This window comes from Mastigoproctus giganteus, chromosome 7, assembly GCF_048544385.1.
Source record: "Mastigoproctus giganteus isolate SK-2022 chromosome 7, ASM4854438v1, whole genome shotgun sequence".
Lineage (NCBI taxonomy): Eukaryota > Metazoa > Arthropoda > Arachnida > Uropygi > Thelyphonidae > Mastigoproctus > Mastigoproctus giganteus.
This window is the reverse complement of record NC_143581.1, coordinates 5517305-5540586: the sequence shown is the minus strand read 5'-3', so window position 1 is coordinate 5540586 and position 23282 is coordinate 5517305. Positions and strand designations below refer to the sequence as shown.

General features: G+C 35.7%; 1 protein-coding gene across 3 annotated transcripts in view; it reads left to right on the top strand.

The window, feature by feature from the left end:
* The window catches only part of LOC150082453 (dual specificity protein phosphatase 22-like), a 123381-nt gene that overhangs the window by 67052 nt on the left and 33047 nt on the right, over window positions 1–23282 (top strand). For all 3 annotated transcript variants that reach the window (XM_090378623.1, XM_090378625.1, XM_090378624.1), the window contains exons 2-3: window positions 3556–3672; window positions 12081–12205. In XM_090378623.1, coding sequence (XP_090234749.1) covers window positions 3556–3672; window positions 12081–12205 — 242 coding nt within the window. The remainder of the gene's footprint in view (window positions 1–3555; window positions 3673–12080; window positions 12206–23282) is intronic.

Below are 23282 nucleotides of genomic sequence, written 5' to 3'. Positions count from 1 at the left end.
TGCAAATGAGATTGAGCCATATAAAATTAGTGTGTTTGAAATTAAGATGACTGTTTATTAGAAAAACCTTTCAACCCAAAATGCGAGTAATGCTCCTGGAGTTGATGGCATATACCTAGGATTTTGAGGGAAGTGGCCAGAGAGTGTACCGAACCACTGAGGTAAATTATGAGGTCGATCATCTTTGGGCTCTCAGGAAATTTCTTTGAATTAGAGAAGGGCCAATATATCTTCAATACATAAAGGCAGTTCTAAGAGTGAAGTCAGTAACTGCAGACTAGCTATGCTGACTTCATTGCTAGGGAAAATCTTAGAGTCAATGATTAAGTGCAATCCACATTTAGATAGAAGTGGCATTCTGAAGGACACACAACATGGTTTGGTTGTGTGCAACTAACCTAGGTAAACTAACCTGGTAAAATCGTGTGTAACTAACCTGGTAAGCTATTTTGACATGGTTTCTTGTGAGCTAGATGTAGGAACAATTTCAACATAGTTTATTTGGAATTTAGCAAGGCAATTGACTGAGATCCGTGAGATGTTACTGTATAAGCTGGAACGCTAGTTACTTCTTTGAATAGATCCCACATCAATATGCCATGAATACCTCCGGCTAAATGTTCTTTTACTTGAAGATTCTTAATGCATGAATCACTGCTGATAAATCAAAAATAGAGCTGCAACCCATCAAGTTCTAATTGATATCTGCAAAGTTATAATTCCCCATGATAAGACATTTTAATTTGCATCCTACTCTGTTTATCTGTACAGTTGTTCATTATACTCATCACTGTTGTTTTTCCTGTAACAGACACCTGTTCTCATTTTTTATTCCCAGAGTTTTTGACACCAGGCTGACTCAATATTATAATGAACATCCTGTGTCTACTGGCCTTATTGTTTTATTAGTCTTTACTTTCTAACCAAAAGCATCACTTTTCCCCACCTTCTGTCATGTCTGTCCTTTCTGTATATATTATAATCACCATATTAAAATCCATCCTCCTTGGTATCAAATGACAAATGTATCTGTTATAATACCTATAATGTCAGTATAATAGGTATAAATGATAATTTTTACATAATTTTTGCATAATTCAACTATTATCCAAAAATTATGTAGACATTTGTTTACTCTTCTTTTCTATATGAAGCTTGGTCTGGTATTGCCATTCTACACAGCATTCTAGCAGTAATCAGCTCCTTAAATGGCTAACCTTAAATTTCATTTCGCAAAATAACCCATTTATTCCAAAATGTTGGGTTTTCCTGAGTCTCTGACCTTAAGTTACTTATCAATCTGAAATATCTGTTGTCTTTCCCCCAATTATATAACAGGAATGACCCACACCTATTTGGAGCACAATTAGTTAGTATATTTTTCTCTCCAGAAATACACAGTCCTTACCTTCTCTGGTACTGTTTGATAATATAATTAAAACTCAATACAGTTTTTTTTAATTTTTTTTCCAGGACCCTTGATCTTATTAAACCATTTAATGTTTATCCTTCAGTATTTAAGAATGATAAAAAGTTCATTTCCAAAATCCTCTACAAAATTCTTCCACCAGAATAATTGATATTGATTTGACATAACAGTATGTTTTGTATTATAGCCCATTATCACTATTATTTACAGTTTGCACATATGTGCCCGAATCAATTATTATATTTAGAACTTTAATGATTATGTTAGGTGTTTAAGCATTAGCATTAGTAGTTGCATGTTAGAAGTGGAGTCCAGAAGTTTATCAAACTCTAAGAGGGAGCTAAATGGCTTTGTAATAACTGAGAATAAAGTTTAGGAGAAATGGTTGAAGTTAAACATAAGAAAGACACCTGGGGTAGATGGGATAGATTATACTAAAGTTATACTAAAGGAGGCAGCAATGGAAGTAAGCAAACCTTTAGCCATAATTAGCAACCCAAAGGTCGTGGGTTTGATTCCCGCCTCGGCTTGGATCAAAGTACTGCAAAAACCTTGGGAGGTGCAATATGGCCACAGAAGCCGATGCGCCAACAACTACCAAATCAAAAAAAAAAAAAAAAAAAGCCATAATTATGAGAACATCCTTGGATTCAGGGGAGGTCCCATGGACTAGAGAAGTACAAATGTATCCGGGGGGGGGGGGGATCAAAAGGTGACACACGAGTAATTACAGACCTGTTCGTTGAACTTCTGTTCCGGGGAAAATAATGGAGTCACGGAGAAGCAATGCAGAATCATCTAGACAAGACTGCAGTTATAGTTCAGACACAGCATAGGTTTGTTAACGGGAAATCTTGCCTGACCAATTTGATTGGATACTACAATGTGTCACAAAGAAACTGGATGCAAAAAATAATTTTGATATCATATACATGGATTTCAGGAAAGCTTTTGATATTTTTGTCTATAAAAGGCTGCTGTAAAAATTGGAGTAGTATGGCATTAAGGAAAGTTGCTGCTATGGATAAAAACATGGTTGAATGGGAGAAGACAGAGAGTGGTAATCAGTGGACACTGCTTGTCATGGACTTTTTATTAGTGGTGTCCCCCAGGGATCATTGTTGTTTTCTGTATTCATCAGTGATATTGATGAAGATATAACAGGCTTAATGTTGCTGATTTAAGTTTAGACTTATTCACTGAAGCTAAGGAGTTTCTGGATACAAGGAAGGTGCCAGAGAGGTGAAATGGGGGGGGGTGTCTTTAGAAATGGAACAAATATAGCTGTGAAGAGTAGAGCTGTAGGGTCCATATTTTGGTATTCCACATTTAACTTGTCTAATAACTGTCTGATTAGTACAAATGAAGTATAAGTGTTTCACAAATGGAAGCTGTTCAAGAAAATTATAAAACAATCCATCTATCCCATATTAGTTCTTAAAAAGCTGCAATAGATATTGGGTTTGTACTGCATCAAAAGCTGCTGTGAGATCAAGAAAGATAGTATGTGTGGTCTGTTCAATGTTTCCAAGCCATGAGGATTTGCTGTGTATTGAAGCAGTTAACATTAGATGACCTTTCAATTAATAGTGAACTGACTGGGATCTGTCATAAAGGATGTGAGCTGCATGTTTTTCATAATCATTTCTCATTGCATTTCAAAAATGGAGACTTAAGGGATAGTCAACCCATTATAGAAACAAACCCAGGACAATTGGCCTAATAACTTTACTAAGATGTACATCGATGGTTCAAAGTCTGGCAATGAAGTGGGTGCAACTGTTTCTGTTTCACTTCTGGCAGAGTGCAGCAGGAGGTTTTCAGAGTTCCTGGGCTCTTCAGAATCTGATGAAATTGATACTGGTGAGACATAAACTCTATTCCTGACTTTTGTTTTGTTTGTCAAATGTCAGTGTGTTTAGAAAGTAGCATTCCAAATTAAGGCTAAGAGAAACATTTGTTGATTGACTGATAAAGATGTCTTTATGTTATTGCAATTGAATTTTTTATTTATTTTTTATTTTTTTCCTTTACAATTATATGACTGAAGCAAAGAAAATACATTCACTCTAGTTTCTCAGATTTATAAGTTATCAATATTAAGCTTTGTTAATGATTTTTTTTAGGTTCTTCCTGGTCTTTATGTTGGCAACTTTCGGGATGCTAAAGATCAGGAACAACTCCGAGCCAACAACATAACCCATATAGTTTCCATCCATGATAATGCAAAGAAAGTCCATGAGGTAAAATTTTATTTTGATCATTATTATAATATATTGAAAATAATGAAAATAAGGTGGCTATTTTAATATTTTATCATCCGAGTTAGGAATACTGAATTTTTAAGACCCTACACCAGTGTAATCCAACCTATGGCCCGTGAATTATTTTTATACGGCATGTGTGGAAAGTAAACTTAAACAGCATTTTAAATTTTGTTAATTATCAAAAAAATTTTCTCATTAAATGTTTTGTTCAGTAAATGTAAGTGTGTATTGTACTTAACAAAATTTTTGAATATTTTTAATTTTAGGCGTATCATATTTATTTATTCACCTTAATATTAAAAAGCAGTGATCCTTTTCAGGTTGTAAATTTTCTAAAGTGAGCATTTAAAAGCAAAAGTAAGGTATTTTTTTAAAAAACAAAAGTCATATTTTTATAATTTTAATAAAATCTTTAAAAATAATAATAATAAAAAATCACTGACATAGATTTGTTGCACATAAAAGTGTTGGGAATTTTCATTTTTTATACATAGCCTGAAAATAAAGAATGGTAACATGAAAACATAAATTTCCCTTTACAAGTAACAAGATATGGAAAATGTAACGCTTTAATTTTTCTCGAATCACTCAGTGTGGCCCGAAAAACAAATCTAACTTTGAACATGGCCCCTGCACGGGAAAAGGTTGGACGCCACTGCCCTACACACTGCAGAACTAGTGTAACTCTCACTTTTCATACCCATGGTATAATACTTCTCTAAATAAAATATACACTTAAAAGGTAATTTAAGAATATTAATCATCTATGTATATAGTAAGGTATACTTGTCAACAGTGTGCAATCTGTTTGCCCAATAATGTAAAAAAAAACAGCTCTAAGTTCTTTCATCACATTAATTTGAAAAATCACTAATTTTTAATTAAATAATCTTCTTTACTTAACTGCATCTGAACTAGAATGTCTCCTTGGTACTAAAATGTATGATGGTGTTATAAGTATGGAATCCATAGTTAAGGATATACTCAGTGGTGAGCTGTGAATATTTTAACAATGGGCTCGCAGTTTTTTCAACTTTCTACCGAGTAAATTTGATCGGTCACGAAAGTGACGTCATCTGCAGCTTCCACTAGAAGAGCTTCCTATGCTCGCACTACTATTAGTGTGATTAGAGCGCATGACCGTTATGATATCTGGAGTCAGGGGCGGATTTAGGGGGGGTGGACTGATGTGGCTTATTATCCCCTTAACCATGCATATAAGTGAATGTGTAAAACGTTCCTACGTCTATCTAAAAAAAAAAAACTCAAAAACCTGGTCATCGGGCAAAAGGTGCGGTCTCCATGTTCAAGTATGGAGACCGCACCTAAAGAAAGACATCGAGCTTCTTGAAAGGGTGCAAAGACGGGTAACTCGCCTGGTGAGATCGGCAAAAGGGCGTCCTTATGAAGAAAGACTTCGAATATGTGGGTTGCAGAGTTTGGAAACTAGACACCTTAGAGGAGATTTGATTGAGGTGTTTAAGGCTCTGAGAGGCATCAGTAAAATGAATGAGGATTGGACTGCAGGAAGTTTTATTTTAGCCAGCGGGTTATAAATTACTGGAATAAGTTGCTTTCATGGGTGGTAGTGGCCGACAGTTTGGGGAAATTCAAAGGTCATCTGGATAGTATTTTCGGATAAGGGAAGCGCATAGGATGATAGGTTTAATTTCCTTTTTTTTTATTAATTATTATTATTTGTTATTTATTTATTTTTTTTATCATTGTTTTGTTCAGATTTTTTTTTTTTTTTTTTTTGGCTGGTGCAGCATAAGCCATAGGCTTTCTTGCACCATGCGGCCATTACTAATACTAATACCACTACTGGATTGACACCCTTTGAATATGGCAACAATTGCCATATTGGCAATTGTTGTTTATAAGGCTGGTTTTAAGATAGTGCAAGGGTCACTATCTTAAAACTATAGTCTTATAGTCTGGATCCTTATTGTTCTCTAGTCCTCAGTCCCTCATCAGTTTGCAAATTTGAGGTCCAACAGATTTTGTTAAACCTTGTTTAACTTCTCTTGGGTGATCAATGGGAATTTAGTACAATTGTAATTGAAGCAGGAACCTTCCTGAAGTCTTTCTGGGGTAAATCTTTCACAAACTGTTTCATCAAACCCAGTTTGATGTGCAAGAGTGGAAGGAGAACAGTTTTTGGGTCTACCAGTGGTTTATGAACTATGTTCTTTGATTCAGACAACAAACTGTCCCTCTTTGGCCTGACCTTCACATACCAGTGCTTATTATTTGCCTAGCTGTCCCACTCACACAAAAAACAAGGCATTTTTGTGGAAATTGATAGCTTAAATAAATTCAAGGAGGAACTGGACAAATGTTTAGAGAGAATGAGTGTGTGAAATTGTTTTTAAGTAACATGTGAAATTGTTTTCAAGCCAATTTCACATGTTTTTCACAATTTCATTTAACATATGAAATTGTTTTCAAGTAACATGCCTGTCATTTTAAAGCCAGCTAAGATCAACCAATCATGTTCTTCATACTTAATATTTTTCAACAACTTCTTCAAGTTTTCTTATGTTTCTTTCAAATGCACAGAGTAAGCTATTGGAATTGACTCATATTTATTTCTGTTGTGGAGCACCACACCTTAGAGACTCCTCTTTGATGAGTCAGTAAAAAGTCTCCACTATGTAGGATTGTAACTATTTCCTAAATAGCTCATTAAGTCATTTATATTACTGAAAAAAAACTATAGAATAATCCTCAGAAAAGTAGAGGACTAGTTTTTGTTCTCTATGTCTGTGCCATGAAAAAAATGTCCTGTGTGCTAGAAGATTTGTTATACTTAAGTCTAGAACCAAGGAGTTCTGCAGATTCCTTTGGTAAATTTAGATCTCTTACCTAATCCTTGAGGTCATCTGTGAAAACTGTTGAGGGCCAGACTCAATGTCTCCAGACATGTGGACTTCAGTTTCATGTTCAGAAGCTTCACTTTCAGCACTCTCTACTACCACATTCTCCAATATAAGTGGAGGGCATGAAATCGGCAGGTTATCTCTATGTGGGACTGGTCTCATAGCAGATGGAATATTAGGATACACATTGCCCTCTTTGCATTGTATCCCTCTACATTAACTGAGCAAAAGTAATAGTCATCACAGTGGTTTGTAGACTCCTGCCAAATCATGGGAATTTCAAATCGCATAGTCTTCTTTTTACCATTTTCCCACAATCTCAATGCTTCAACACAATTCAGCAAACTTTATGTGGCGCCCATTGGTTATCACTGAGTTTTACTCCAAAATAAGCGCAATACATTTTTAACAAATTCTATAATATCTCTCTTACAAATTCTGTAAGTCCTCTCTGCTTGAGGACTACATAACTTCCACAAATATAACAAATAAGTGTGGATTGTTTAAATCCTTGCATGAAGACATTTTATTCACTTTTCAGCACAAATTAGACATGGTAACCTGAAAAATAAACTGAGAGCTTACACTGCTGCTTGGAGTTCTCAAGGTCAAGAAACAAATGACTAAATGCAGTGTCACCAGCATGTGAAAAGTTACTTTACAAATTCCCAGCATTTACTCCTAACTTAATATATTCAATAATCCAACTCATGATATTAACATAAGTGATTTGTGAAAAAATGGTATGTGATAATAAAAAAATTTAAAAAAATGGAAAACATTTCTGAAATCATCATGAAAAACTGAGTTAAAAACAGCTATTAGTTTGCAAATATCGAAAACTATGCAGCATGATGTAATCAGGTCAACAGTATTGTTCTCTTGTTGTCTCTCTAACGTGCTGCTGTAGAAAATAGTTATCCAATAAATCCACAAAAATCTTGCTAGTGTGTGAATCACCAGTTCCAGTCAATATCTGGAAAGTTAAAATCTCCCATTATGAGACATTCTGATTTCTGGCCCACTCTATTTCTTTGTACAGTTGTTCATTGTACTCATCACAGGCATTATGCCTATAATGCACTTATATTCTCATTTTTGTTTTCCCAGCACTTATGTCATGCCAAAATTACTCAGCATTGCACTGCCCACCCATATTAACTGAATACACTGCCTTAGATTTTATATGCTTCTGAACTAAGAGCATAAACCCCCCCCCCCCATCCTGTCCTGAGTGCCCTTTCTGTATACTTTGTATTCCCCATATTCAAATTATGCATCCCTTATATCTGAGTGACTCCATGTCTCTGATTATCTCACAAAGCCTGTATTGATGATTTTGCCAGGCCTTTTAAATTAATCAAAGTATACCTACACCTGTTCTTACTTTTAGCTACCCTTACTTTTACTTTATTTTAATTTACTTTTTCCATAATGACTCCCAGCAGTCCTTGAAATCCTCAGCACCTTGCTTTGCAGGCTGCTTCTCATTCCAGTAAAAGCAGTGCAAGAATCACTTTCACTTTTTTTTTTTTTCTTTTTTTTGGCTGATGCTATATAAACTTACTTCTTGCATCACATGCCTCCTCTACTACTACTACCACCTCTGCCTGCTGCTGCTATTGTTAGTCTAATAGTCTGTGTATCCACCCCAAGCTAGTAGTTTTCTGACCTATCTAACACTGCCTCAATAGCAACAGCAAATATTCTTGCACCCCCCCCCCTCTATTTAATCTCCAAATGCTGCAATTTGCAGAACTTTGCATTCGATTTTTTTGCATTATCAAAAAAAGATTTCCTGAAATCCAAGTAAATGATATCAAAATTATTTTTTGCATCAAATTCCTTTGTGACCATGTTATAGTATCCAATCAGATTGGTCAGACAAGGCTTCCCCTCAACAAACCCATGCTGTGTCTGAACTAGAACTGCTGTCTTGTCTAAATAATCCCACAATGCTTCTTTAACCAGATTTTTAGGTCATAGATTTATTTTGTAATTTCAGTGCATATTTATTTTTAACTAACAAAAGGGATCCTGGAGGCTTTTGTAGGCATGTTCAATGTCACCTAAATCTCTCTCTCACGTGCCTCACACCATTGAATCACACACACACACACACACATAAGCATACCTTTGTATCTGTCTACCTGCTTTACATTGCAAGATATGAACACATGATGTGTTACTGAAGGAACATTCCATTTCATTAAAAGCATAGGTGCACCTAATAATGTGGCCATGCAATTTAGTTTGATCATTAAATAACTTGATCATTGAACTAATCAGTTCTGTCAAATTTGACAGATTTGAAAATGAAGAGTGGATGTTATGAGGAATATATACCAACAGAAATCAACAGCCAGTGAACTAGTTTCTTAGTATCCATCCTTCTTGATCTCTAGCAATGCTGTTCTCTAGTTGTTGCTCTGCCTACTACTACTACTACTACTCATCAAAGATTCTCTTGATTCCTAACCTGTTTTAAAATTATGATAGTGACACAGATCATTCGAACAAAGTTCCAGTAGCATATATGGGGTTGCGTGGACTCCTGCACTACCACAAGTTTAATATATTTTTAAATGGCTCATGTTTGTAGATTTTTTTTTTTTTAATTTCAGTGCATATTTATTTTTTACTAACAAAAAAAAAGTCCTGAATGCTTTTGTAGTTGAATAAAAGAGGGATTAAAGTACTTTATTAACATTCAAATGAAGAAATAACTTTAAAATATAATTAATGGCCTATTATATTTTGTAATGACATATAATTTTCACATTTCACTGTACACAATACAGGAATACCTTGCATAGCACGGTTAATTCATGCCAAAAAAATACTGCACTATGTGAAACCGCACCGATCGACATATTATTAGTGTGTATTTTAATGTAATGTGTTCCAACAATTTGATTATATGGATTGAGTTGCAAAAATATGTAGGTGTTTGTTTACTATAAATTGATGCACACAAAGTTCTTGTAAAAAAAGAAACTAAAATGATAAAAATGAAAAATACTAGTAAGTACAGTACAAATGATTTTTATTGCAGTATGTACATACCAAGAGAAGATAAGTATGTACTGCACCGTATTTTTATTTTGAAAAATAACTGATCAGCTTAGCAATGCCTGCCTTACTTTCATACCTGTTCTATGTTTGGATCTGCTGTCATTATCAATTCACAAACTTCATCTACTTTAGCAGTCAATGTTGACAATTCATCAATTGTGAATTTTTTCATGGATGTAACATTTTCTTCTTCTTCATATAAGCGTTGCTGCTCCATTTCCACAAGTGTTTCATCAGCGAGGTTATCAGAATGAGAATCGATGCATTGATGCACACTGTCATAATCCAAGGTTTCAAATCCAAGATAATCTTTCCCAAGCTGGACAATGTTTTCAGAAACTGTTTTGATTTGAGATTCGAAACTGGTACAATTAACATTGGTGCAATTTGGTAAAAGATTTTTCCAATCAGCACTCATGTTGTTTGCAGTTACTTCAAGCCATGATTCATATGTTTTCAATGGCATTTTGAATATTGTAACATTTCCAAAATTCACATAAAGATATGGCATTTTCTCCCATTGTTACATTAATGGCTTGTCCAAAGGTACGTCAGGCGCATCCATAGCCAGGTGGGCAGGAGCAGTAGTGCGTAGCACACGCTTCTTGATTAGACTGGGGTTCAAGCCCATGACCACCAAATACGGAAGATGCAGAAAGATCAGGGAATGACCACCGCATATCCCCACGGAGCAATATGGCCTTAGTTGCTAATGCTCCTAAAAACCAAATAACAACAACAACAACATCCAAAGGTACATCTTAAATAAAAAACCTTAAATGTGGCAATGACACACTGATCCAATGGTTGTAACAAAGAAGTGTATTCGGTGGCGTTATTTTTCTGCCACCGAATTTCTGTTCACCTGACATTTCTGTTCAGGTCCATAAGATAAGTAGGATGACCTGGTGCATTGTCTAATAGTAACAGAATTTTAAAGTCATATTATTGTCTTTGCAATAGCATTTAACTGCAGGGCAAAAATAATTTACAAACCAATCTTCAAAGAGCTGTTCCATTACCCAGGCTTTCCTATTTGACCGCCATATAACAGCAAGAGTATTTTTTGAAAATGTTTTTAGAGCCCTTGGATTTTCTGATTTATATACCAGCATAGGCTTTAATTTAAAGTTACCAGATGCATTTCCACCTAGTAAAAAGGTTAATCGATCTTTGGCAGCTTTATATCCTGGTTTGGTTGATTGTTTTTCTGCCAAATAAGTGCGTGATGGCATCTTCTTCCAAAATAATCCCGTTTCATCCCCGTTGAAAATTTGTTCATCCTTGTAACCATTATCTTCAATTAGTTTTTTTAGATCATCATAAAATCTTGCAGCTGCTTCATTGTCAGCGCTGGCACTCTCACCACTAAGTCGAACATTGTGGAGCCTCTTACATTGTTTAAACCTGTAAAACCAACCACGGCTTGCACAAAAACTTTCCTCTTCCTTACCATTTTCTTTTGTTAGTAGTGAATAGAGACTGCTTGCTTTAGCTTGAATCGTCATCTGACTTAACAGAATTCTTTTCTGGTTAGAGCCTTCAATCCATAATATTAACAGACGTTCCATGTTATCCTTTTCAGAGCTACGATTTTTAACAATCATTTTTGACATATAAGATGCTGTTGCTGTTCCATGTTCTTTTATTTTATCTTTATTCTTTAGAAGCGTTTGTACCGATAATTCGTTCATATTCTTGTCCCATGCTATCTTAGCATATGATTCACCATTTTCATATGGTTTTATAATTTCTAGCTTATCATCTAGTGTTAACCATTTACGTTTAGAAGAATGCTCAATGTCGTTACATTTCTTCTTTCCATCCATATTTGTGTATAAAGGTATAATATTTTTAAAAAATAATCTTTAATAAAGATACACAGCAAAAAATATTTGTACAGCTTACGCACAGTCAACGACCTCACTGCTCGGAATCTAGAGTGATTACTAATGTATTAATGCTAGCAGAGTCCGTATATAACGGGAGTTGCGACAACAGTCAGCATGGCCTTGAATCCATAATGCATTGGCCTGCATACTGGCAATTATAATACATACATACATATCAAATGTATGTATGTATATTGGTGTGTAAAGCAGTTAATTTTTTTTTCAATTTGTAAACCATGCTATAGCGAAACCCACACTGTTCGAATCCACGCTATGCAAAGTATTCCTGTACTTTACAATAAACATTCTGAAATGCTGTTACCTCAGAAAGTCAGATCTTATTGAAAGGTTTATGAATTTTTGATTTCTAAAAGATACCAAGTATATAAAGAGCTCATAGTTAATAAAAGGTTTCATATAACCTTCTTATTAATTTCTTTTAAGCAAAATTTCACTGAGTTTAGATTATTTTTAGATTGAACACTTCATAATTGGTAAACTCAAACATTCTTTAACTATATGCTTAATTGTTTAGGACAAAGAATATCTTTGTATCCAGGCATCAGACTCGCCGTGTCAGAACTTAACTCAGTTTTTTTCACGGTGTAATGACTTTATACATAGGGCTCGATCAGGTGGTGGTAGTGTCCTCATTCACTGGTAAGTTTTAATCATTCTTGTAAATGTATTTTATCGTTATTATATGTTATTGTCCTCTTTTTTTTTTTTTTCTTTTGGCGGAATACACCTGTACAACTTGAACATCACTCAAGTCATACAGGTAATTACCATTTGTAATTGGCAAAGCAATATTAATTGTCTGAAAGGAGAATGATATGTGATTTGCTGTTTAGAAGTTAAATGAAATTAAAGACACTATTACACCACGTGAAGCATTAGCAATCTACTTGCACTTTACGATAACCCTTCAGCTCTGGCCCATCTAAAACTAACTTCAAATTGTCTTCATGGGAATTAGTTTTAGTGTTACCATAGCAGGCCCCGACCGGGCTAGCCGGGTGGGTAAAGTGCCTGCCTGGCAACCCAAAGGTCGCGGGTTCGAATCCTGCCTCGGGCTTGGATCAAAGTACTGCAAAAACCTTGGGAGGTGCATTATGGCCACAGAAGCCGATGCGCCAACAACTACCAAAAAAAAAAAAAAAAACCATATCAGGCTGCACTTAATACAGGTTGGCTATGTTTCAAGGTTCTGCTGAACCCCATCTGTTTAGAGTCCTTAATACTAGGTTTACCAGAATCTTGAAACCTAGCTAACTTGCATTAAGTGTAAATTGATGTGGTAACACTTCAATAAACATCTTAAAACTAATTCTCACAGGTGGTAACAGTGCTTTCAATTTCATTTAACTTCTAATAAAGAATCAGTATTGTACAGTATAAAATAAGGTTGGCATCAGGCTCAGTTTTCTCTTTAGCTGCCTCATAAGTCACTATTAAAAATAGTTAAAAAGTAAAGAGAGAGAGAGAGAGACTGCAATAAAATTAAGATGGCTAGTACTTATTATATGAGTCCCTTCTTGTACATCTTATATCAAAATGGCATTGTGAGACTTTTGTTTTTGGAATTTGTTAGTACAGACCAAAAAAATATAAAGATTTGGCATTTTTGCTTCTAGACAAGAAAAAACCCTGTCTGAAAACCTTATATTCTTACTATCATACTCTTCTCACTCGCAGAAGATAATGACCTGTCTGACCAGGTGTAAAGTTCTTCAAGTACTGCCTGGAGATATAAATATTTCTCCAATTGCTTATAATTAACCCCCTCCCAGCTTGTTATTCTCATTTCAGTGCCATAGCTTGATGTGGCACTGGAATGAGACATAAAACAGATCCACTCCATCCCTATGATGCTTAGCTTTAATCTACTGAGCCCATATCTTCTGTAGGCTCTCCTGATGTGGATGTCCCTTTTGCTGTTCTCTCCAGGAATGTCACTCACCTTTGGCTCCTCTCAGGGAGCTCAGTGTCTGTCTGCAGATGCAGCCTCCTCCAGATCTGACCACAATATTCCAAATACAGTCTCACTATGGACTTGTATATTGCAACAATAAACTTCTCCCTAGAAGCAGGAAGAATCATTACAATCTCTACCTCTTTTATACAACAGAATTTATATGGAGCACAAATTTCCTAACATGTGGCATCGTGCATTGTCCTTGCTTTCCCAAAACCTGGCAAAGATCCTACTAATCTGAACAACTATCTTCCAGTAGCACTCACCAGCTGCCTAGAAAAATTAATGGAAAAGATCATAAATGCAAGACTTACGTGGTACCTAGAAAACCATAACTTTTTTGTGCCCAGCACAGTGTGGTTTCAAGAAACATAGATCAACATTGGTCTCCTAATTAAAATAGAAAGCAACATACAGAATGCTTTCATTAGAAAATAACATTTAGTCCTGATATATTTCGATATCGGGAAAGCATATGATACAGCCTGGCACTATGGCTTTCTCCAGGACAATATAATAACTTAAGGCTAAGAGGACATCTCCCTATTCATCCAGAACTTTTTACAGCACCAAACCTTCCAAATACGAATACAAACTACACTCTCAAAAATTTTCCTACAGGAAGGAGTTCCAAAGGATCAGTTCTCAGTGCCACTCTGTTTACAATAAAAATAAACTCTATAACCGAACAGATACTACCTACCATAAGTACAGCTCTTTATTTAGATGATTTCAGTATCTCATTCCAATCCCAAAACATTCCAATAGAATGCCAATTACAAGGTACAATAAACAAGGTCAGCAATTGGGCCCAAGGAAAATGGCTTCACGATCTCCACACAAAAAACAATAAGTGTGCACTTCTGTAGGAAAAGAAACTTTCATTTAGATCCAGAATTAAAACTTAATGGACAGTTAATCCCAATCAAACCAACCACAAAATTTCTTGGACTTATTCTTGATAAAAAAAAACTAACTTTTTTTTAGAACATATAAAACAACTAAGAACAAACTACCTCAAGAAACTAAACATTTTAAGAGTCTTATTGGCAATGACTGGGATACAGTTTCTTCATTGTAATTATGCAGAGCCCGCAAAAAATCATGTGTGTTACAAAAGTTTGTTGTCCTCCAAAGTTCATCCTTACTCAATGACATCGTATTTCTTAATATTTAATTTCTCTCATCGGGTTTTCTTTCCCCCTGAGACAAGTGATTTTCAATATATAAGTATATTTTATTAGGAGTGAGTAAGAAATTTTGATGAAAATGAGGAAATGTTTCAGTCTATTGTTTCTGCTTTCTAAGCAAAAATTAGTACTGATTTATTGTTTCCTTGTGGAAGTTGTTTATTTTTGATCCCCAGTGCTTTCTGAATGACCTGGGCTATAAGAGTTAAATAAAAATAGTTTATATTTTATCATTTAATTCTTTGTAGTTATTCAGCCCATTGTCAATCATGTCAAGTGCTGAAAAGAAAAAGTGTCAACAGTATCTGGTTGAATATCTAGCTTATGGTTTTATTGAAAGCCCATTCGACTCAAGACAGCCTATGTGTCTTATGTGTAATAGTTATTTTTCAAATGAGGCTATGAAACCGTCAAGACTTTTAGATCACTTAAAAAGGAAACATCCTGATCAAGTCGGTAAACATATTGAATATTTTAAAAATTTTAAATAGTAACAGTGTTACGTTTAAAAATTTTAAATTTTTAAGTGTAACACTGTTACTTCCTTATTTAAGAAGAACACATAAACAAATGATGATGGAATGACTGTGTCTTATAAAATTGCAGAAATCATTGCAAAAACTGGTAGTGCTCATACAGGTTGCTGAGACTGTTATATGACCCGCATTAGAGACTGTAATTTCAACAGTGATGCATCAAAATTCTTCCAGTATTTTAAAAGCATTGCCATTGAGCAATGATTCAATCCAGAGGTAAATCAATGAGATGTCAGTTAACATTGAAGAGCAGTTAATTGACAAATTAAAACGAGAAAATTTTCTATTCAGATTGATGAATCCACAGTTACTGACAATAAGGTCCTTTTAATGGCATGGTTTTTGTTATTTCGATGATGATTGTAAATTGCAAGAAGAGATGTTTGTAAAATCTATAGAAACTGACTGTACTGGAGCATTCATTTTTGCTGCTGTAAAAACATGGTTTGATGAAAAACAAGTACCATTGGAAAATTTGGTATCCTGTGCCACTGATGGTGCTACCTCCATGGTTGAAAGACATAGAGGTTTCATAGCCCATCTAAAAGAAGTATGTCCTGACGTTCTTGCAATGTGCACCGACATCATCTGGCTGTGAAAAATTTTAGTTCGGTTGTTTATCAGTCACTCAGTATAGTTATTAAAACCATCAATAAAATAAAGTCACATAGCAAATATGATCACCTTTTCAGAAAATTTTGTGTTGATAACGAACACAAGAAACAAGATTTGTAAAACTTTTTGATATGATAATTAGATTTTTAGACAGCAAAGGAGATCAGCAAACACAAAAGCAACATATGGCTTGGATTTTTCGAAAACTTAATGAATTATATCTTCAACTTCAAGAGAAATTAATTACGGTGATAGACTGCAAACTCATATTAAAAACCTTCACTGAAATACTCGATATATTTGAAAGCAATTTAATGAGAAAACAATTTCATGGTATGCAAGAGTTAGCTGAAATCAATGAATCTCTCACTGAGAATAATCTTAAGAATTATTCAGATCATTTGTGTTCTTTAAAAGGTGAAATTAAAAATAGATTTTCAGATTTATTTTCTTTTGAAGTGAAGCCGTGGATGTTAGATCCAATTGGATGCAATGCCGGGTCTGCTAGTGAAGAAATTCAAGAACTCGTTGAATTAAAATGTAACAAAGAATGCAAATATAAATTTGAAAAGGGTGGAATCACTGAGTTGTGGGGATCAAATTCAACTAAATTTGTTTATCCAACAATGTGGTCTGAAATGGCCAAAGTACTTTTTTTTCCAACATCTTATATGGTTGAAAGTGGTTTTAGTTCAGTAAATAAAATATTAACAAAGGAAAAAACAGAATTCATATATATTCAAGAACAGACATTAGAATTAAACTTACTATCATACCAAATGTTGAACTTTTAGCAAAGAAGCGTCAGGCTCAGGGATCCCACTGAATAAAAAGAGCAAGTATAAAGTATCTTCTTGTTTAATATTTCATGGGAGAGGGTGATTAGGAAAAAAATTGTCTAAAAAAGCCCTTTAGTGGGCGATAATTAAAAAATGGTTGAGAAACACTGGACTAGTCTATGGAGCACCTGTGTACAACTCCGCCAAACTGAGCATACAACTCAGCCAAACCGAGTCTCCTTAGATGTCTTGATCCAGTGCATCATAGTACTTTACATACAATATTAGGAGCATATCGAACATCACTGGTGCAGAACCTATATGCAGAGGCTCACAAACCACAACTTCAAAGGCAAAATTGCTGTTATACTACATTGCAAAGATAAAATCAATACCTGACCACCCATATAGACAATATTATATGAACCAAATTTGGAAAACATATAGAGAGCACATCCAAATACGAACAAACCAGAAGGCATATATTTAAAAGACCTAATCCAGCAACGTAATTTAAATCTCAATCAGATAGAAATTTCTCCTAAAGTTCCATATCCACCTTGGGATACCATTCAAACAATATGTGATCTCAATATGGAACAAGGATTCTTTACCTAAGCAAAATTTCCAGCAATTGCATGCAACCTACAAAGACCAGTATTGCAGTTCTACCCTGATATATACAGATAGTTCCAAAACAGAAACCAAAGTAGGAATAGCAGCCAAGTTCCTGAATATCATCATCTCCCAACTAAGTGCAGCATTTGTACGGTAGAACTGGAGGCTGTACAACTAGCCATGAACCATATATGGCTAACCAACATCCCCAACAGTATAATTTTCACAGATTCATTCAATGCCCTGCAAGCCTTAAAGAACACAAAAAATACCCATCCAACTATGGAAAATCCAAAATATGCTAACAAAACTAGAAAAACAAAATCAACATATGTTTCTGCTGGGTTTCTGGACATATTGGAATAGATGGTAATGAACAGGCAGACCAAGCAGCAAAACAAGCAGAAAGCACAGTTAACAAAACAATAAAAATACCATATGTAGACTATAAAATTATAATCCAAAATAGCAGCAAAAAAACAATGACAACAAAAATGGCAGGAGCAAGCCAGTAACAAATTATTTCAGATAAAACCATTATTACAACAATGAAAAACCAGTATGCAACCTAACAGATCGCCACCATTAATACCATACTGTTCCAATTCTTAATCTGCTCAGATTAAGAATTGGAGCAGTATCGTATTAAGGGTAAGTTGCTACAATGGATAAAAGGATGGATGAGTGGGAGAAGACAGAGTGCTAATCAATGGACACTGCTCTTTGTGGACTAATGTTATTAGTGGAGTCCCCCAAGGTTTGGTGTTGGGCCCGCTGTTGTTTTGTATATTTATCATTGATATTGATGAAGGCTTATTTTCAGTTAGCATATGATACAAAGGTTGGCAAGGTTGTTAATGAGAGTAATGGCAGTGCAGTAGTACTCTAGAAAATTTGGGCAGATGGGTTGAGAAGTGGCAACTTCTCAGCCCATCTGCCCAAATTTTTCTCTAGCTCTCTCTCTCTCTCTCTCTCTCTCTCTCTCTCTCTCTCTCTCTCTCTCTCTCTCACAAGGGGAAGCAGGCAATTATCCCTTTGTATAAGGCAGTGGTCAGGCCACACTTTGAGTACTGCATACAGGTCTGGAGGCGTCAGTTTAGAAAGTATGTAGAGTTGCTTGAGCGAATGCAGAGAAGGGCAATAAGATTGATGAAGGTAACAAAAGGGTGGTCTTACGAATAAAAGCTTAAGCTCTGCAAATTGCAGCGTCTGGAGACTAGGCCCTGCGAGGTGATCTGATTGAGGTTTATAAGGCCTTGAATGAGTTGAGTAGGCCCAATTCTGATGGGATTCTTCCTCTTGCTCAGATTATGAACCTGAGAGGGCATAAATTCAAATTGAGGAAAAACAGTTATAGAATAAATGTGTGGAAAATTGCTTTTAGCCAGCTGGTAGTTAATTGCTGGAACAAACTTCCATATGTCATTGTGGAAATTGATATCTTAAATAAGTTCAAGAAGGAACTGGACAAATGTTTAGAGGGAATGAATGTATGAAATTGTTTTTTTTTTTTTTTTTTTTGCTGATGGTACGTAAGCTTGCTTTCTTGCATCACATGCCTCAGTTGCTACTACTGCTACTACTGCATCAACGTTACTCACTCCTATCAGATCCAAACTAAATCTCCACTTCAATGCTGTGACTGTAAAACAATACTAAGAGTCCAACATATTCTACTTGACTGCCCTAAGTCAAGTAGAATATGTTGGACCTAAGCCTTGACTCCTTACACAAGAAGTTCAAATTACATTTAAATCCTTAATAGAAATAAACACTACTTAATTATGATCAATATTAGCAGATATACCTAATATATCCAAAGTTTTCCAGTTCTCAAAACTTATAAATTACTATAATTTAATATAAAAATCATAACAAAAGACATCTGTGAATAATTCATAAAACATAAGTTTTGGTGGACTATAGCCATAGAAGCTGATGCACCAGATAAATACCCAACACAACCAACCCCAGAAGCAGAGATATGGGAAATCTTAATAGGATGCTATATGCCTGCCTAGCAACCTGCTCACACTGATGTCTGATTGTATTGTAAAACCGAAGTCTCTTTCTCACCCCCCCTCCCCTCCCTGCCCCACCCTTCAACTCTATCCCACCTAATATATAAAATATTCTCAGGCCACTTTCCAAATGTAGAACCTTACATTTTGAAAAATTAAAATATAAATGACATTAGTAAGAACCTTTGCACTTCCTCTATTCAACTGTATGTCATCACTCACCACAAAATAACTTCCTTCTACCAACTAGGATGGGACATGTTGATAAAAATCTTTTCCCAAAAATCTGTAGAATTTTTGAAGCCAGCAGTTTTATAATATGAGCCTTGTTAATCACCAAGACTCACATTATAAAATCGTTCCTCTTGCAATTGGACATGATTGCAGACACAGTTGCATTTATTAGCAAAATGGCCTTGAGTGTCAGGAATAAGCATACTAGAAATAAATATTGTTTCAACCAACAAAATGTTAAAATAAAACTTTATTCATGATATACAGTGAGAATAAAATGCTCTCATAATTAGCATTAGCATTAGTAGAGGCATATGATGCAAGAAAGCAAGCTTATGCAGCATCAGCCAAAAAAAAACACTCCCATTTCTCCCCTCTGTTCAATCCAAATACCTGTCCAGCTCAGCCTTAAATTTATTTAGGCTATCAACTTCCACAACAAAGGATGGAAGTCTGTTCCACCAACCAACCAACCAACTGCTGCTGGCTAAAGGCAAGCTTCTGCACATTTATCCTACATCTGTCTTTCCTTAATTTGAATTTATGCCCTCTCAGGTGATTATTCTGAGCAAGGGGAAGAATCCCATCAGCATTGAGCATGCTCAAACTATTCAAGGCTTTATACACCTCAATCAGATCACATCGCAGGTGCCTAGTCTCCATACACTGTAATTTGCAAAACTTTAGCCTTTCTTCATAAGAGCAACCCTTTATTCCATTCACTAATCTTGTTACCCTTCTCTGTACTCGTTCCAACAACTCTATATCCTTCTTAAAATGAGGCCTCCAGACTTGTATACAGTACTCAAGGTGTGGCCTGACCATTGCATTATACAAGGGGATAATCACCTTCTTATCCCTGCTACAAAAATTCCTGTATATCATTGACAAGACACCATGAGCTACTCTTGCAGACCGTCTGCACTGCTCAGAAAACTTCATATCTGCCTACACAATTGCTCCCAGGTCCTCTTTGTTCTCTACCACTGTCTGTGTGGCATCTCCATAGCAAGGTGGGCAGGAGCAGCAGTGCGTAGCACACGCTTCTTGATTAGACCGAGGTTCGATCCCATGACCACCAAATACGGAGGATGCGGAAAGGTCAGGGAATGACTACCGCATATCCCCAGAGCAATATGGCCTTAGTTGCTAATGCTCCTAAAAACCAAATAACAACAACAGCTGTCAGTTTAGTACCACAGAGTTGATACGTTACTCTGGAGTTACTGCTTCCCAAATAAGCACTTAAACAAACAAAATAAAATATATGGAAACTTTTCAAAGTAATATATACAAATAAATATCAGAAATAAATACATTAAAAGTGATAAAAACAAATATAAAGACTAAGAGCTTGATAAAACAATTATACACAAAGTAGTTTTGGGGGTGATGTGCTCCTTTATCAATTTACACAAGAAGGTATAACACATATCATTAAATTCTGCAGAGGCATAACATACATGCATGTGCTATGACTAAACCAAAACTGATTGTGAACAGCCAAAAAGAAAAGGAAGGAGAGGGGGGGGGGGGGAGAAATCGGATTCTGCAGATAAAGCATGCTTGCCATTAGCATTAGTTGAGGCATAAAGCAAGCTTATACAGCATCAGCAAAAAAAAAAAAAAAAAAAACCATTTTGCCCATCTGGTCACTCCAGATGTTTCTATAGTTGATCCTTAAATTTATTTAAGCTATCAACTTCCACAACAACAGATGGAAAACTGTTCCAGCAAATCAACTACCCGCTCTCTAAAGGCAAACTTCCACACATCTATTCTACAACTATCTTTCCTCAATTTGAATCTATGCCCCCTCAGGTACTTAATACAAGCAAGCTGAAGTATCCCATCAGCACTGAGTCTGTTCAAACCATTCAAGGCCTTATACACCTCAATCAGATCACCTCGCAGGTGCCTAGTCTCCAGATACTCAAGGTGTGGCCTGACCATTGCTTTATATAAAGGGATAATTACCTCCTTGTCTCTGCTAGCAAATTTCCTATATATCATTGACAAAACTCCATGACCTGCTCTGGCATCCCGTCTGCACATGCTCAGAGAACTTCATATCTGACTTCACAATTACCCCCATGTCTTTTTCATTTTCCGCCTCCCTGAGTGTAGTACCACACAGTTGGTACACACAGTTGAGTTACTGCTATCCATATGGAGTACTTTACATTTGTCAACGTTAAACTTCAGTTGCCAATTTCTCAGCCGATCTGCCTAACTTTTCTAGATCCTGTTGCAGTAACATACTGTCTTTACTATCATTAACAACCCTGCCAACCTTTGCATCATCTGCAAACTTGGACATTAACCTGATTTACCTTCATTGATATCATTGGTATATACACTAAACAACAATTGGCCCCGCACAGAACCCTGGGGGACTCCACTAATAACATTATTCCACATAGAGCCATGTCCATTGATTACCACTCTCTGTCTTCTCCCACTCAACCATCCCTTTATCCATTGCAGTAACTTGCCCTTAATGCCATACTGTTCCAATTTGTACAGCAGGCTTCCATGTGCAACAATATCAAAAGCTTTCCTGAAATCCAAGTATATGATATCAAAATTATTTTTTGTGTCTAGTTCTTTTGTGACCACATCGTAGTATCCAAACAAATCAGTCAAACAAGACTTCACCTTAACAAACTCATGCTATGTTTGAACTATTACTGCACTCTTGTCTAGGTGAGCATGTATCATCTCTTTAACCAGTGACTACATTATTTTCTCGGGAACAGAAGTTAAATTAACAGGTCTATAATTATTTGTGTTACCCTTTGAACCCGCATTGTGAATTGGGGATACATTTGCACATCTCCAGTCCATGGGAATTTCCCCTGACTCTTAAGGATGCTCCCATAATTATCGCTAAGGGTTTGCTTACTTCCCTTGCTGCTTCCTTCAATATAACCAGATAGCCATCTGCCCCGGGTGCCTTTTTTATGTTTAACTGCAACAATTTCTCCTCAAATTTGCTCTCAGTTATTACAAAATCATTTAGCTCTATGTTAGAGTTTGATAAACTTCTGGCATTACCCTCCTTGAATAAGTCCTCATGTGTGAATATAGATGCAATATTCTTATTCAGTTTATCAGCTACTTGAACAGGATCATCAGTAGTCGAACCATCTGTGGTAATATTGACCTAATCTGATTCATCCCCTTCCTTCTAGAGTTTACATAAGTAAAGAACTCTTTGCTGTTTTTCTTTGCATCCTTTGCCAAAAATTTCTTGTAATCTGCCTTTGCCTGCCTAACCTCCATTATGACTTGATTACAGACTATCTTATATCTGCTGTGGGCTTCTCTGTCGCCTGATTATATGCATCCCATGCATTTTTCTTCTCTGCCACAAGCCTCATTAATTCATTTTACATCCATTTAGGCCTGAACCTTGAACAGTATTTCTTGGTTGGTATGAAAAGCCTAGTAGCCTCCAAGATTAAAACGCTGAAGGCTTCCCAATTAGAATTCACTGTTTTTAACATCATCAGTTGATCCCTCTGTATAGAATTAAAAAACTGTCTGAGACCACCATAGTCACCTTCACGAAACAAAAACCCTTTTGTTTTCGTGAAGGTGACTTTAAGTAAATCCCACATCAGTACACTGTGATCACTGTCACCTAGTGGTGACAGTGATCACATATTATATTGAAAATTCTTAATGCACGAATAATCACTCAAACATGTTGCTGTAGAAAACACCCTGCAATAAATCCACAGAAGTCTTGCTAGCATGGGAA